The sequence below is a fragment of the Emys orbicularis genome, chromosome 5 (assembly GCF_028017835.1).
Source record: "Emys orbicularis isolate rEmyOrb1 chromosome 5, rEmyOrb1.hap1, whole genome shotgun sequence".
NCBI lineage: Eukaryota > Metazoa > Chordata > Testudines > Emydidae > Emys > Emys orbicularis.
In genome coordinates this window covers 14173328-14191161 of record NC_088687.1, presented here as the reverse complement: position 1 = coordinate 14191161, position 17834 = coordinate 14173328, and the positions used below count along the sequence as shown (strand labels likewise).

Sequence of the window (17834 nt, the reverse complement as noted above, 5' to 3'; positions counted from 1 at the left end):
CCTGCCCCTCCTCCCCCAAACAGCCCGCGAGCCAATGCGGAGGCGGGGCCGTTTCGCTCGCTGACAGCCGTTGGCCCTGGCGGGCACCCAGACGTTCCGCCGCGGGAACAGCTGGCCGACCTTTCGTCCCGCGGAGGGAGGGGACGCGATGTGAGACGCGCCCGTGACGTCACCGCGATCTATAACTACCTCCCGAGCCCCGCGCGCCAAATTCGAACGCTGCAACCGGCGAGCGCGCGCGAGCTAGAGCAAAGGCTAAGGCTCGGCAGCAGTCGCGCGGCCGCAGCAGCGTCTCCATGGCCACCCCCCCCAAGCGCGGCCGGGCCCAGAGCGGCGTCAAGAAGATCGCCATAGAGGGCAACATCGGTGAGAACCCGCAGCGCCTCCCCGTCCCGGCCTCCCCCCGCCGCGCGGCCCTGGCCCAGCACTGAGGAGCCGCCATTGCTCACCTGTCCCGCGCCGCCCTCCCCTGAGGTGACCCGCCGCCATCCCTCGGTCCTTGGCGGGAAGCGCCGGGACCTGCCGGGCCGGCCGCCTGCCCTGGCTACTGCGCCAGCCGCTGCCATCCTGGGATCACCTGTCCAGGGCGCCTCCTTCCGAGCCCGCCCGGTAGCCAGCGAGTGGGTCATGGCGCGAAGCCGGGGGCCGGGCTTTGGGCCTCTCGGATTTTTGATTGATTTATCGGTTAAAATCCTTTTTTTTTTTTTTAATAAACCCTCGGGATGTTCTGGTTCCCCCTGTAACATTGTCCCTTTCTGTCTGCGCCCCCCCCTCTCCCGGGCGGCCTCCAGCCGGGAGCCGCTGGCCCGGTCCCCGCTGGCCCCCCGAGCCCGGAGCGTCCCTTTCCCTGTCAGCAAACCCGAGTGCTGCCTTCAAACCGCCCTCAGCCTTGTGGGGGCAAATCTGCCACGGTGGGGGCTGCGCGTAGGACGGGGACTTCTGCAGCCGCTCCACGCCTTGGCCTTGGCTGTTCCTCACGGGCACGTTTAAAACACCCCGTTGTATGTCCGCCCAGCGCGTTACAAACATTCGCCCTTTCCACATCCCTCAGGCTGTGACTGCGTTGGGGAAATGGACTGGGACAGCTCCCCGTGTCCACACACTGTTCTGAACTAAAGCCATGTTCAGTCTGCGATAGAGTGGCCACACGGGGAGCCCTTGCAGACTAGCTTACTCCACAATAGCTGTTCCTGCTGTGGTGTTGTAGCCCTGTTGGTCCCAAGATATTTAGAGAGGCAGGGCGGGTGAGATAATATTTTTATTGGACCAACATCTGCTGGTGAGAACAACAAGCTTTCAAAACCTCACACAGAGCTTCATCTCAGCTATTCCTGTCAGTTTCCCCGCTGAGGCAAGCCCTTAGGTTAGGAAATCTTATCCTACAGGTATATACGCCAGGAAAACAAAGCAGGAAGTAAGTTGGAAAGTTGGTAATAGTTACAAGTACTGGATTGCAAAACTGAAGATGTTATCTTTTGCTATATTCAAGTTCCTGGTTTAAACAAATATATTTCTTACTGTGGTATTCTTGCCAGATTTTTGTTTTGTGAGTTGGGGCATCAGAAATGTTTGTGCAAGTAGATATGATCAGCTCAAATTCCTTTAGTTCCTTTTTAATCCTGATAAATAATGATCACTATCTCCTTCTCCAAGTTAGTCTCCTGACCTTTTTTGTTTCTCAGGATTTTCCATGGATTGAATTTTATGCTAGTGAAGAGAAACCAGTTTAACTTGCTCTGAAGGCCAGGGAGTGCCTCCGGTTGTTCAGTGACAGGATGAGCTAAACCTTTTTGGCCTCAGAGCTCCATGTAGGAATTGAGATCATAATTTCCTATGGTTCCTACTACTTCACCTATTCCTCTGCCAGCTCTTGGTAGCCTTATTTATTCTCATTTTAATGTCCTTTTTTTGTTTTGAAACACTCCATTTTTTTGCTTTGTGGCAGACTAATCTCCCGGCTTTGTAACTGATGCTGCTTGTGGACAAATGACATGATGGTGCCTTTGCAACTTTACCAGGGAGACCACCAGTTGCCCTAACATTTCTTAATTAAAAGCTGTCTTACTTGCCTGAAAATATTTTAGAAGAAAAATTAGGTGGTACACTGAAAAATTAAATTTACTTTTAAAAATTAACTAAACAAAAAGATGAAGTAGGATGTGTCGGTAGTACTTAAATGTCACTTCACCTAGAATACTAACATAGACCAAGATTGTCTTTACTAGGGAAAAGGTGTATTTTTAACCCATGTTAAACTAACCCGTGTTAAAATAATGAAAACAAGGCACTTGTAGTTTTTTTTAACCCATATTAGCTACTCGAAGTAAACTAGGGGAAGCCTTTGGTTTACATTTTTTCTCTAGTGAAGACAAGGTCCAAGCATCTTGAGGCACCTGGGTGTATTGATAGAAAACATTGTCACACTGACAAATGCACAAAAAACATTGTCACACAAAAAATGCACACAGTTAAAATATAAATCAGAAAATGCGGAAGTTTAAAGTCTACAGCCACAATAGTTTGTCTATGTTGCCCATACATAGTATTGTATAGGATATGAACTTAAGCTGCTAATAACTTATATTACATGGGCACTTACAAAAGAACTCAATGAGCAGTTCATTCCTAGATTCAAGCATTCAGACTTAAAATTTTCTGCAGTGCATGCACAATTGCCAGTTTCCATTCATTAATAACTTAATGTCTGGTTTTTCATACTTGCTTAGTGAGGATAATTCATGTACTAAGTTTAATGTTCATCCATTCTTGCGGGGGGGGGGCAGTTTGACAGTAGCGAGAAGAAGTTTTTTCACCCTTATAGAAAAATGGTGAAAATTATTTTTCTGTTTTTTTCTGAAACTATTATGTTTGCTTAGTTAGTTCATAACTTAGAAAGTTATGAATAATTAAAAAGCTATTTGTGAAAATTGTTCTGTGACATTAAGTATAGCATTTCATTCCAGGTGACGAATATAGTGATGTATTTAATGTAAACTTTTCCCCCTTGTTTTAGCTCCACAATGAACACCCCATAATCATTAGCTTCCCTTTTTAATATGTTCTAACATGCTTCTGCTACTCTGCTATAGAATATAGTCTGCACACAAGGTCAGGGTCAGGTTATATTTTCAGAAATTTTACAGAAAATATTATACAACTGATGGTTGTTACAGACAAGGGAAAAAGAGATTTGTTTGATCTCATTGGCGTTGTACCTTGTTCCAAGACCTAATCTACATATGGATGCTGTAATATTGTAGGAGGAGAATGGACTGGGGAGGTCTTCTCATGAAACCAGTGATGCATGGGAAGCGGAGGTTGCATTTGATGGAACCTGGAAAATGTTGTGTCTAGTGGCTAACAACCATTTCCATTACTTTCTGACAGACGTATTTATTGTGCTCTTTTCCAACAGCTGCAGGAAAATCAACATTTGTGAATATTCTCAAACAAGCTAGCCAGGAATGGGAAGTTGTTCCTGAGCCTGTAGAAAGATGGTGCAATGTTCAAAGCTGCCAAGAGGATGATGAGGTATGATGATAGCCTTTGATTTTTATTGAGATTAGTATTTCATATTATTTGCCCATTATTGAGCAAGGAGAAACTGCTTCTTTGGGATCAAGGCCTCTTCTACTCTAATCAAACAGTAATAGAAATATGAACTGTGTATATATACCTGTGATAGTAACAGTTTCATCAACTCTCATCATATTCATTTGACTTCCTTTCACCTTTGTAGGTTTTGACCCTTATTAAGCAAGCCTGTGATGCTCAAATGGAATGTGTGTTTACACTCGTGCATGTTTAAGACAGAGTAGGTATGGGGAGTATAGTAATCCTTTCGGCTGTCGAGACTTACAAGTGTATTACAGAGTAAACATCATTTACACCTAATCAGCACAGATAATGGAAAAATGCCAGTCCTTGCTTGCGCAGCCTCTCCCACTTGTGCACCACTGGCTTTGTCTATACTGGCACTTCATCGGCAAAACTTTTGTCACAACACACACCCCCGAACGACAAAAGTTTTACCGACAAAAAGCGCCGGTGTGAACAGCGCTTTGTCGGCAGGAGAACTGCTGTCGCTCGTGTGGGGTGGAAGTTTTTTGTTGGAAGGAGAGCTCTCTCCTGCTGACAAACAGCAGCTACCCTGTGTGCCTTTTAGCATCACAGCTGTAGCGGCACAGCCATGTCGCTAAAAGTTGTGTAGTGTAGCCATAGCCTAAAACACGACAAGGAAGTATTAGAAAGAGACAACTCAGATTTGTTAATATAGCTCTGTGAATAAAACATAGAATAGTTCAGATGTCCCAGGAGATATCTTCTGAAACCTTTGGCAAAAGAATGTGAACTGCTGACTAAATTGTTTATATAATCTGGTTTTGATTTTGATTTTTGCATTCTAAACCTGGATCTATCACTATTTCAGCTTGCTTCATGGCTTCCACCTAATGGCACAAGTCATGATATCTGTGCACAGTAGTGCTATCACTGAGCCATAAAGGAACTTTTTCAAATGTAAAAAATAGTACAATGTATTTTGACGCACTAAACAAAAGTTTTAAACAGTGAAGGCATTTGCCTCATCTACCATTTATGGGGAAGAGTATGTGCTTGTTATTGTACTAGATCATCCAAACTAAGCAACTTTTCACAGCCCTTTTGGGTTGCAATGAACAAGTTTTTGGAGATGAATGCTCATAATGGTTGAGATCCTCTAACTGCCTGTTTCAAGTCAAGGATTGGTATCTGTGGCCATCGATGTGGTAATGTTACTTGTAGCCAAAAAACAGCTGCCTATAATAAAATTATCCTGGGGAGTTTAGCTTTAACATATAGCATTTTTGACTGAGAAATTTACAACTGAAATGCCAACAATCTAACTATAGTTTTACAGCTAATTAATAATGAAAATTTAAAAGGAAAAGTGAATATTGCTTAATTGTGTAACTTAAGCAGATATATTTCCATTTATAATAGAAATTTAGCCCTGGAAGGAATCTCAAGAAGTCACTAGTTCATCCCCCTGTGCGGAGGCAGAATTAAGTATGCCTAGACTATCCCTGACAAGTGTTTGTCTGGGATAGTCTAGGTAACTAGTGAGCATACATGCACATTAAATATATTTATATGCTCACCTTAAGACAGATGGGAGCAGTGTGTTCTAGTGGTTAGAATACAAGCATGGGAGTCAGACCTGGATTCTGTTACCCAAGGCCACACAACAGGTCAGTGGCAGAGTTGGGAAGTTTCTGCTCCCCATTTCTCTGTTTATAAAAATTGTCCGTGTACTCATTTTATAAAAGTCCTTAGAGGCAAGCCATTACAGAAGTGCAAAATAGTAATTATCATCATTAGTAAGTTTTCTGATGTCCACATTACATAGTCATTTTTAATTGTACCTTTGTTAAATCAAAGCCACTTTTTTCATAAAACAAAGGCACTCCTTTCCACTCTACCCCCGCTCCCCACACACAGTAGAAAGATTATGACCAGACAAAATTTGTAATTTTCTTTATATAGCCCTATGTGTATTCCTCTCACCCCTCCACAGTCTTATTACTCAAACAGATAAAGGCATTTTATTCAAAATTTCCACATAAATAGAGCTTTTGGGAACAGACTAAGCATAAAGCATATTGGGCCAAAATGTGTGTGTGTTTTGGAAAGCTGTTTGGTTTTTTAAGTTTATAAAAACACAAGGTTCTAATAGAAATTGTGTTGTGACCTTAACTATAGCAGGCACTAACAGGACTCACTACAATACTTTGTGTTTATATAATGCCTACCTTCCAAGGATATCAAAGCATTTTACAAACATCCACATGAGGTAGGGAAGTATTTTCTATTTTTCATGTAGGGAAATCGAGGCATAGAAAGCTTAAGTGACTTGCCAAAGGTCACACATTAAGTCAGTGGCAGAGTCTAGATTAAAGCCCAGTATTCTGCATTCCAAGTGCTGTGCTATTAGCGCCTAAGCCATGCTTTTTTCCTTAGAGTCCAAACACTGAAATTTTGTCAAGAAAGTATGGATTAAGTCCTTTTGCTGCCACATCCATTTGTACAAACTAAGGGCTTTGTGTTTGAATGTCAGGTCATCTTTACTAGAAAAGCTGTAAAGCATGCAGTGCTCATGTCCCACAGTTAAGTTCTGTTTTCTAAATTTGCATGCAGTGGCATTCCAGCTGTTAATGATGATACAGGACAATAAAATTAAATAAAATCTAAAGGTAACTCATTCAGCTAAGAGAGGAAGATTTCTAATTCTGTGTATAGGGGAATATGTTCTTGTCCTCATATGACAAGTTGAGTGTATATAGCCATCTGCTTAGATGTCATGTCTGCAGCTGTTATCAAGTGAACTATAACAGATGGCATGTGGTAAGCCAGCTGGATATTAAATTTAACACTGCTGTGTCAGAGCAAAAGGAGTGCTTGCAAGTGTGGGATTGGCTTTTTGTGTACTGCCAGTTCTTCATTTTGTTTAAAAGATTGTTTGTAAATAGTGACTAAAAACTCCTAAGACCGCCAAGCATTTTAAACACTGTAGGCTGAAAGTATCCATGTTCAGCCATATCCATAGGCTTTTTTTTTCTTCCTAAAAAATGCTGTTGCCAACAATGGCTTCACCATAGATAGCCAAGAGATAGTGGAGACTAACCTGTGGAGCTCCACCAGGAATAGCAACAAAGTAAAAAGGCTAATGTAGACACAGTAGTTCTTGAAATTGACAAGGGTTGAAGCTGTTCCTCAAAGAGAAGCTGACATGCCCTGGGAATATTTGTTCAAAAGAAACAATTTGCCATGCTTCCAAAAGATGAAAAATACTGTCAAATGAGTAAGATGTTCCTAAAATGTTATAGTAACAGAAAGACAATGTGGCTGAGGTAATTCTTTTATTGGACCCACTTCTGTTGGTCGAATAAAAGATATTACCTCACACATCTTGTCTCTCTCATATCCTGGGAGTAACACGGCTACAACAGCCCTGAAGGCAACAAAAGGAACAGAACACTATTTGTCCAAAACACATAATTGGTTGCTGAATTTAACTCAAGTGTTGAGGCATTTGACATTTGGTGTCTCATGCTTTGCAATATGCCTGAGGTGAATATGACATGCAAACCCTTGCGTGAAATCTTCCCCATAGGTGTATAAAGGTAAAATGCTGCACAGTTAATAATTGTGTTTTCCCAAATATAAACCGGTTGCGTTTTGCTCTCACACACTATGCCCCAATGTCGCAGGGGGTCTCAGAAAAGTGCAGGATGCAATTTGTAGTGTTTCAACACCTCAGCACAACAAAGGGAGTTAAGATGTGTGCAAATGACACACACACTTTTATAAATGGAGATTAAGAGTAGGTGGAGACAATTCTAGGCTTGAAAAAAGAGGCTACACCATTTTGTCATGGTAAGCAATTTTGGGCATTTTAGAGCTAAATTAGATAAGTTGGACCCCATAATCATTGAGTGACTTACTTTGTTAAAAATAGGAGCTGACGACGTCACAGAAAAGTGGGGGGAATGTGCTCCAGATGATGTATGAGAAACCGGACCGGTGGTCTTTCACCTTCCAGACGTATGCCTGCCTGAGCAGAATCCGGGCTCAGCTCAAATCCCTTAATGGGAAAATCAGAGAGGTGGAGAACCCTGTGGTCTTCTTTGAGCGATCTGTGTATAGTGACAGGTATGTTTAATTTGAAGACACTTGGCTGAGTAGGAGAATCCTTGTAATGACTAGAAAGCAGATGAGCTTTCATAAGCATTTCAGAACCAGTGGTTTGTGACTGGCTCTGGTGAGTTTACGATATCAGTGAATCCATTGTTCACTTCCTCTCCGTATTATTGTACAATGAGGTCATTTTACCAACTCAAACAATAACTTTGTTCTATTAACTGAATTATAGTAAATATATGTAATTTTCTGTCCTCTTAAAAAAGCGGGGGCAGGGTTGAGGGGAGAAACCCCCTGGCTGCAGGGGGTTGAACTTCACTATTGAGCCCCATGTCAGCAATTTTGGGGTTAATAGTGCATGAGGATAGTCTTAGCCAGTTACCATGGTGTGACAGATTTCAGTGGAGGAACTATGTGTACTGGCCTAAATGCTCTTGTTGCAGTCTCCAAAAGGTGGTGAATCTAGCAGAGAGGTAATAGAGCGTATGTTTGAACCCTGAACATGTCCGCTATGCATGACTCTGTGGGAAACTGCAACTGAAATAGCACGGGGAAGGGGACCAGGTGGGTGGCAAGACTGCAGCCATCTAGAAAGAGAGCAAAGGGTTAAATACAATCTAGTAATAAGGTCACCTGACTCCTTCAGGTGAGCCAGTGGAACAAAACTGTTAGGTTTTAGCAAAACTATTCATGGACAATTGAGTTTTTTGCAATCTAAACATCAATCAGGCTACAAAAGTAGCTCATCCATTTATTCCTAGATATTGCAGAGCATATTGAACTGGATACTTAAATAACATGACTTACATTTCCTCATTGTTCAATAAATCTTTTGGGTTTTAGGTATATTTTTGCATCTAATTTATATGAATCTGATTGCATGAATGAGACCGAATGGACAATTTACCAAGATTGGCATGAATGGATGAATAAACAGTTTGGTCAAAGCCTTCAACTAGATGGAATCATTTATCTCAGAGCCACTCCTGAGGTGAGAAATAAAACTTTATGAATTTAGCAAGAATGAGAGTGCGATCAGATTGACCAATCTGAGCTCTGAGCCTTGCCTATAAATCTTTGCCTACATGAGCGTAGAACTATTTTGCCAGGTTGCACTCTCTAATACTCCATAGAAAGTGGTGTATTTTTAAGGTATCCACAAAACTGTTTTCTTGAGAAATCTCAGTTACTTTCCAGCAAATCTTCAGCCCAAGTGGTCTGTATCAGAATCTTTAAACTTGTGACTGCTCGTGTTGAAACACCAACGCCAGGCATGTCACCTAGTGGCAACACAGCTGTCTGGGAAATAAAGCTGGGGAAGAGAAAGTGGACTTCTGTCCAGGAAAATGCCTAGAAATAATATTTTTCCTATTTATATCATCAAGAATCTCAAAGTGCTTTACATACATTAGAAAAGCCTCACAATGCTCCTGTGAGATGATAAAGAAAACTGAAGCATATAGAGATTAAGGAGACAATATAGCTGTTCTGCCTGAGAAGGTAAGATGACTTGGATTCAGAGCTCAGCCACTTTGCCCAAAAGAACACAGGACTAGTGGGCAGGGAGCAATGTACTAAAATCCACACGCTGGATGGAGATTACAATGGAAAAACAGTGGAAATTCCATGGATTTTGGGGTCACAGATGGGTATCAGAAGTGCCTCTTTCTGGCTTTCAGTCATTCTGAAGCCCATACCGATGCAAGCCTTGCTGCCTCATTTGCCTTGTTTGTCATAGGTTCTCTGGTGTTCAGGTTCTTGTCCTTTCTGATGTGGTTCATGTGATATGTAGGTGTAGCTGTTGCTGATATAGTCAGTGTTAAAAGCTGTTTGGAAAACCTGGACTGGGGGAGGGATGGGTTTCAAATTTTCCTATTTTCTGTCAGTATAGTTTTGACACTTTATTACCAGCCCTCGTCAGTATTCGTTTCCAATGCAAATATCTTTACTGCTGCCTTGAGAAAGGGCATTCACTGTGCAAGGTGGCCTGTTCCTGACTCCTTTCCTTTTGCCTGGATGCATACTTTATTCAGTGATTGTCCCTGGCAAGGAGAGAATGGTCGAGGCTGCTTGCTCCTATATGATGCCATATAGCTGTTTACTTTTTTGACTTTGATTATAGGCCCATCTGTTCTGTGACAAGGGGAAAGTATGGCCGTAAGCAACTTGTCTAAGGTCACAGTCAGAGGCAAAGCCAGGAATAGTACCCAGGTGTCCTAATTTCCAGCCCTTTGCTATAAACATTTAACCACAGTTAAGACTGTTGGGCTGCTCTTTCCTTATTGCATTTTTCTACTACTGCTGTAACTATTCCTTAGGGGGAAGAATGCTCTTTTTTGGAATCCTATGCCAGTCCGGGACATATTTCTTGATAAGAGTAGATAAGAGCAATGTCAAAGTATTTGTATGAATGGAGGGGTACTCTCACTTTATAGAGTAATCTACACCATATAAGGTATGGTGTAGATTTGGCTTGATCGCTTTCTGTGGGCCTTAGCAAAGCCAACAGAAGAACGTGGAGCTATTGTGTGACTAATTGGTCACCTGTACAGGCAGGATTTAATGTGTCTAATGTATTCCTGGAAAGCTTAGGGACTGCTCTTCACATCTTTGCAAGTCTTCCTGCATCTGTGTGTTTAAAGATTGCTCTGGGTGGTGCTGATGTGTCAAGGGATACTTCAATTTTCCTGACTCCTATTTTGTGACAAGGCAAACACCTTACATTTTCTCTCTTCCTAAGTTCAGGTAATGCTGGATTGGGGAAGGGGAGGGGTATAAGGCTACACTAGCATTGAGGATCATGGAAACTCCAGTGTTTAAAGTTCAATTTAAATTAGAATATCCCCATAAATAGTATACCTGTATAAATAAAGAATATTATAGTATGTACAAAACAGACTATAAGTTTACAGTAAGCATCTTTCTTGCAAATATTGCACCCTGTGTAATTGTAAAGAAATACATAAGTGCCCTTCCCTTTGTGCACGTTGTATCAAAGGCACTTAGCTTTTGGCATCTAGTGTTACAACATCGCAGAGCCCTGTGTTCATTCTTCTGAATCCCACACCCTGTTATGTTTTCATATTTGGCCTTGTATTTTATTTGTTGTTCCTTTAAAGTATGACTAATTTGTGTATTTACATCTTGTGAAAAGATAACAAGAAGGTTTTCAGACTGTCATTCCTGATCATAATTACTGAGTTTGCAGTGATTACACAACCAGGTGAAAAATATAAGAACATGAAAGGAACACTGTAAACTAGAGACAGACATATGTTTAAATCCTTTCAAATAATACTTTAGATTATTAAAATAAAAAGAACTTTAAAAATCCAGTATACTTTACATCAGGGGTCGGCAACCTTTCAGAAGTGGTGTGCCGAGTCTTCATTTATTCACTCTAATTTAAGGTTTCGCATGCCGGTAATACATTTTAACGTTTTTAGAAGGTCTCTTTCTATAAGTCTTTAATATATAACTAAACTATTGTTGTATGTAAAGTAAATAAGGTTTTTAAAATGTTTAAGAAGCTTCATTTAAAATTAAATTAAAATGCAGAGCCCCCCGGACCAGTGTCCAGGACCCAGGCAGAGTGAATGCCACTGAAAATCAGCTCGTGTGCCGCCTTCGGCACGCGTGCCATAGGTTGTCTACCCCTGCTTTACATCATTTATGCTATTGACTTTTTTTGCATTTCATTCAGCTAGGACAATGTATCTAGACCAGTCAAGTGCACTTCTTGCACTGAACGTACTGGCATAATGCTGTGGTGTTTGGGTTTCTATCACTACAGGGGAATATCTAAATAAAAAGTTTGAATTGCCCCATCACCACCACCAAATATCAAGCCACTGACGCATTCTATTCTTACTGAGTTTTGCAATCTTAGCATTTTAAGAAAATCTCAGGTTTTGGCCTGAATTATTTGAACATGCTACTTTAAACCTGTAGATACTTAGATAAGCTATAGACAAGCTTCATAGTAGGAGTGATAGGCAAACTACTACTTAAGCACTGGACCAAGAGTCAAGAATTCTTGGTTCTATTGCTGGCTCTCCCACAGAGATGATTTGTGATATTGAGCAAATTTGATTTCTCTGTGCCTGGTTCTCAATTAGTAAAGTTTTTTTTTTGTTTTTTTTTTTGAGTTTTTGCCCCTTTTTTGCTGTTTTATTTATAGAGAGAGCTAAAAGGTGTGTGTGTTGGAAAAATAAGAGTATTTTTTATTTTACAATAATTGGGAATTTCAAGTTTGGTCTTCCCCTGTTTTGCCAAAGGGCCTCTTGGTGGGCTCCAAAGATATTTTCTGAACTCTCACGTTCATTGGAGTGTTTGGGGTTGCTGAGACACCATTTCTCCCAAGGGCTCATGAGCCTTTGGAATTAAGTAGATGTCAGCAAAACAAGTTTTAAACAGGCTGACTAAAAATTCCTTTTCTTCAACTCTTAGCTCTTCTGATGGCATCATCATAGTTCTCCAGAAACTAGACAAGACATGAATTTCTAATGCTATAGAGACCGTTTTCTTCTGCCTTCTATTTTAACTGTTCTGGCTCTCTTCATAAACCATAATAAAGGGCACAAACCCATCTCTTTTGCACATCACCTATAAAAGATGATAAAAATAATCTCAGGGCAATACTCTTTGTTATCTTCTGATAAAAGGTGCCAGAAGTGCAAAGTAATATAAGTAAATACCTTTTTTTAATAAGTCAGCAGTAAAACTTTTCTACATATCACAAGGTCTGAAAAATCAAAAAAATGTTGTTGGAACTTTTAATTGAACCTGCCCCTTAACACATCACTTCCTTATTGTATGGAGTACAGAAAAATAAACTTTTTTTTATTAGTGTACTGGGGTTGCAGGATGAACTTGAACTTTTGTTTTATATTTTGTCTTTAAGTGAAAGATTTACTTTTTGTGTCCACAAAGGCAACAATAATTTTCAAGAATAGTTGTTCACATTCCCCAATAAAAGGATATAATTGACTGGGAACATGGCTCCACAAAAAAACTTTTTATGTTGTTTTCAATAATCAAGTGAACCTTTTAAGTGCCAATGTTGAAGAATTGATGCATAGTTTCTCTTATATTGTTTTTTTTTTTTTACCATTTTTCTGCCAGTTAACCAACACCACCTCATTGGCCTCCGTCAGCTAAACATGGAAGAGTCTTTCTGTACTCCCAAAACTCACTCACTAATTTAAGGGTGGTAATCTTTGGTAAGAGTGTAGGGTATTGGGATTTTAAAAAAAAAGCTTCAGGGGGTTGAAAATAAATTGGATTTTAATTCTTCTCTTGTAAATTGGTCCACTTTTTTTTCTTTCTGCTTTTAGAAATGCTTAAATAGGATTTACTTGCGTGGAAGAGATGAAGAACAAGAAATTCCTATTGAATATCTGGAGAAACTTCACTACAAACATGAAAGCTGGCTTCAGCATAGAACATTGCGGTAGGCTTTTTTTGTGACTAATGCATGCCTGGAAACATTTGATAGTGAAGGTGTTTGCCAGTGTCTTTCCACAAGGTTTCAAATAAGACTTCAGTTGTCCTTGAATATGTCAAACCATGATGGCTTTTAAAAATCAAGTATCTTATGCATTTGGGTCTCTTATAACTATATCTGTAAATGTCTTATTGGGCTCAGTCTCACAGGGTGTTGAACATCATTTGGGGGTCCAGGATGCCCTTCAATTCATGTTCACCTCAGCTGGAGCTGAGAGCATTCAGCAGTTTGCAGAACTGAATTCACTGGGATACATAGCCTGGACATTACTGAAGTCAGTTAGAGATGCTGGTCACTCAGCACACTGTAAATTCAAGGTTAATTATTTAGGAGCCTAAGCAAGGAATCTAGCTTTAGGGTCCTGTATTTAAAAATTATGGATATAATTTATTAAGATCCGCAGTTCTCCCAATCTGGAAGATTTTAATTGTTAAGATTGCTGTGATGAAGACTTGATTTATTTTTACTTTGCAATTAATATAATTTCTCTCCTTTTCCTATCCCTACACCCCTATTTCTTTATAGGACGGATTTTGAATACCTGGAAGAAGTACCCATCTTAACACTGGATGTTAATGAAGATTTCAAAGGCAACAAAGACCAGTATGAAAATATGATTGAAAAGGTAAAACTTAACAGGAAATACCAACTTTTTGCTATTTAAACATGTTGATATACATTCAATACAAGATCACATTTATGTTAAAAGAAAACTATATACTTTGGAACAGCAGTCTGTAACTTCAAAACAGTCTCTCACCATAATTTTTCTGAGCAATATTTAACCTAAAGCTTTTTTTAAGGCACATTGGAGACCACCACTGGTAACTGCCTGTGTGTGTGTGAATGCATGTACATTCACAATATATGCACCTAGAGTCTCTGAGCAATACGAATCACTCCCCCATTCAACCCACTACTATCACCACTTTGAGTCAGTAACTAACATGTCTGAGTTCTGACCCAAAGCAGCAAGCAGAGAGAAGACCCATTGTAGGCTCTGTGGATTTCACCATTTGGAAAAAGGGAAATTTTGAGTAAATATATAAATCTTATTTGTGACACTGGCAGTATACAAGCCCATTGAAAGACTGTAATTAAAAAATAAAACTACTAATGCAGGGAGGAGATATATAAAATCATAAAACATACTTCACTGTTTACACATTAAGCATGTTTCTTAAACATTAAACAATCAAGTTTTCTTCTTTTGTAAATGATTTTCCAGCTTGATGTTACACTGGTTAAATAATCTTGTGTGTTCTTGACAGAGAGAAACTGTTCTTATGTTGCTGCCATTCTACTACAGTCATACATAACTACAAAAATGTTTGTTAAAGAAGCAGACAAAAATGCCACTGAAAAGCAGTTAGTAGGTGTGCAAACACGTTGGCTGCTTTTCAAATTTAGTTTCTCAATTTATTTGGGAAATAATGCGGAATATAATATGGAGCTGTTGCATTTTTGGATCAAATATATTTCTTTGAGTAGTTTGGGAGAAACTAAGCTAAGGGTTTTGTTACATCAATTTGGTCCATTTCTTAGCTAATGCTAAAGGGATAATTTTTCTGCTATAGACCAACAAGTTGAACTTTCACTTGGATATTAATTGTTCATGTGTGGTGTTGGCCAATTAGTTCATAGTCATTTCAGTAAATGTTCAATAGCTCAGATACTTTTATATTGTCTTTAAATTTGCTAGTAATATTTATTTCACACTGCAGTAAGGCTTGTCCAGTTTCTCTGAGAAATGATTTGTTTACCTCACAAGGTGACTTACCTCTTGGTCTTAGTTTATCCATTAGGAAATACGGTCATTTACCTGTAAAATAGCCTGCATGGTCTATGATGACTTTAGAGCTTGTTACACCCTGACTGTGGTGATTGAATACGCTTCCTCACCAGCCCAGGGGGAAAGAGACTAGGAACTGGAATTCAACCCATTTCCAGCATAGCACTGACACACTGCTACAGAGTCAAGCCATTGGACACGCATCTTAAAATGTGCTAAGCTTTTGCTAGGGATATTCTTTTATTTGTTTTTGCACACAGTAGAGCCTCAGATTTATGAACACATCATGAATGGAGGTTGTTCATAACTCTGAACAAAATGTTATGGTGGTTCTGTCAAAAGTTTACAACTGAACGTTGACTTAGTAAAGTTTCAAAGCTGAATTTTCTTTCTTTGTCCGGCTTGTCCTCGTCCGTCCCTCCACGAACGCAAGTCAACACTCCACCATTCCATTTTGTTGCGAGCACATTTTTTCCATTTCTGGCCAAACATTTTTGTCATGGGATCGGTCTGCCCAGCAGTCGTTTGTGGTCTCTGGGGATCCAGTCACTAATGCAGGTTGTCCACCTATTGTCTTGCCTGTGGACTACATTACTGGCCCATCTCCGCTTTGCATCATACATTGCCTGCACTACATCGGTCACTTCTGTACGCCTTCTCTAATGTTTGTATCTAACGGATGATGAGCTGCCCATGAAGAAAATGAATGAACTGTTTAATTCCACTGTTCTGCCAGCAATGCTATACAGAGCAGAAAGCTGGTCAACGTCGAAAGTGGAGGAAGAAAAAATTCGCTGTTACCCAGAGAGCAATGGAAAGGCGAATGTGTAAGATATCGCTCCGTGATCACATACCGAATGAGGAGATCAGAAGGCGTACAGAGGTGACCGATGTAGTGCAGGTGATGTACAAAACTTTACAGAAGAAAAATGCTGCTTTCCCTTTATTTTTTAGTAGTTCACGTTTAACACAGTACTGTACTGTTTTTTTGGTCTCTGCTGCTGCCTGATTGTGTACTTCCAGTTCCAAATGAGGTGTGTGGTTGACTGGTCATTTCGTAACTCTGGTGTTCATAAATCTGAGGTTCTACTGTATCTCTAATCCTGAAGAGCAAATTCTAAAATAGCTGCATAGGAGCTCTTTAGTGTTCATATATTTGAAATGTTTATTTTCTGAACTTGTATACATGTTGAATCCGTTCATCTTCTGTAACAACTTTTAGATGTGATCTTAAAGAATCTTGTTGCAGTTTAGGACAGTTTCCACATGTCTTAGAAGCACTGAAGAATTCCACATCCGTATAATGTTATGGCTACCTAGGGTTCTGCACCTACTGAACTTCAGGAATCTTGGTTTTCTGCAACTCTGGCCACAAAATCACATGCTTTGCCATGAGATTTTATTTCAGCCAGTAATTACACCTTGTACAGTATAAGGCAGTGAAGAGGTGAAAAGACAGTTCTCGTAGATCTGTTTCATAAATACACTTCATTTGATTCAAAATATTTGCTTCTTTTGCAGGTCAAGGAATTTTTGAGCACTTTATAATCCTTTTGAAGAGCAAACAGAATCAAACTGTTCCAAACATCTGTGAGATCAGAGCTTGGGTTCAAATTCGGCTTTCTTACAAGGTGTCTGAAGAGGAGGGGTTCAGTGTTGTTGCTTTAACAAATTGTGAGGAACAAATACACTTTGTAATATTTGTTTTACAAAATTTATGTATAGATTATTTTCATAAACCAGTGGGCCTGTTCAGTGTTATACAGAACAGTTTACAAGAGTTACAAAGAGTCCCAGGAGCCCTTAATTACTACTCCTGTTTCTGATTAGCGTAATACATTCCCATAGAGCACTCTTCCTGTTTTGTCCCTAATTTATATTTAATTCCCATGTAGTTAGGGGTTTTATCAGAACTGGTCTCCTGTATTTTTCAGTGGAATTTGAGAGTCTGCAAGGGAAGTTGTACATTCTGTAGCAGCTTCTTCCCAATTAGGGGAAGAGGATATTGAGGGGAAGGGATTTCTGCTGGTGAGGGAATTAATTTACATAAAGTCCCATACATCAAAGTACAAAAACGTGTTTTGATAATTCCAGTATATTGGGGCTTTGCCCTGAATGAGTTGGATCAAAAACCAAACCTAAAGTATAATGCTCCTTCAACAAACTTCTGTGTCTGCCATTTTTGTGTCATTTTGTAAAGCTATTTAAGAGTTTCCATCTGTTAGCGCTTGTTCTTTTTGTTTTATAACTTTTCCTATACAAAGTTATAAGATCTGTAGAATTATCCAATATGAAAAATAATTTATATCTGAAATTTAGGAATCTGTTTTTGGTAGCCAGTAAATCCTTTTTTTTCCCTGCAGAGGCCAGCATCCACTTGTTGAATGTTGAAATAGAAAGTAAAACTATGTAAGCTGGCTTTAGGTTTTAAATTGTGTTTTTAAATGTGATGTGCTTAGACTTTTAAATGTTGTCATGGTGGGAGTTACGTTGTTCTTAACTAGCAGTCTCCTGCTGTTGTTTTAATTTCTTCTCTGGTTAAATGTTGGTCTTCCTGCAATGAAAAGGGGAGAACTTTGTGGAGCAACCACTGTTTTAATGCACTGATCTTTGTAATGGTGATTTTTCTTTCAAATTCTGAAAACACCATCAACCATTTAGTACACACATCTTGAAATATGTACTGTATTTTGTGCTGTATTGTTTTGCATTCAATACTTTTTCTTAATATGTAATTATACACTTGGCTTTTGAATGCAAATATTCTAATGTCACAGGATTTTATTATAATGGTGCTCATGTTCCCTGTCAATTTTGAGATAGAATCTTATACTGTGTGACTAGAATCATGTTGGAAAA

The 17834-nt window shown here is 39.7% G+C and overlaps 1 protein-coding gene across 1 annotated transcript; it reads left to right on the top strand.

Moving 5' to 3' along the window:
• Positions 1–296: 296 nt before the first annotated feature.
• On the top strand, positions 297–16523 carry DCK (deoxycytidine kinase). The gene is made up of 7 exons (XM_065405429.1): positions 297–366; positions 3416–3531; positions 7496–7689; positions 8521–8668; positions 13014–13129; positions 13709–13808; positions 16497–16523. Exons 1-7 carry the CDS (start codon positions 297–299, stop codon positions 16521–16523), a joined length of 771 nt encoding a protein of 256 aa, XP_065261501.1.
• Positions 16524–17834: the final 1311 nt, after the last annotated feature.

Coding starts and splice junctions, on each gene's coding strand:
- DCK (XM_065405429.1), top strand. CDS start 297: ATGGCCACCCCCCCCAAGCGCGGCCGGGCCCAGAGCGGCGTCAAGAAG. Junction 367..3,415: donor CGCCATAGAGGGCAACATCG/GTGAGAACCCGC, acceptor CTTTTCCAACAG/CTGCAGGAAAATCAACATTT. Junction 13,809..16,496: donor ATGAAAATATGATTGAAAAG/GTAAAACTTAAC, acceptor CTTCTTTTGCAG/GTCAAGGAATTTTTGAGCAC.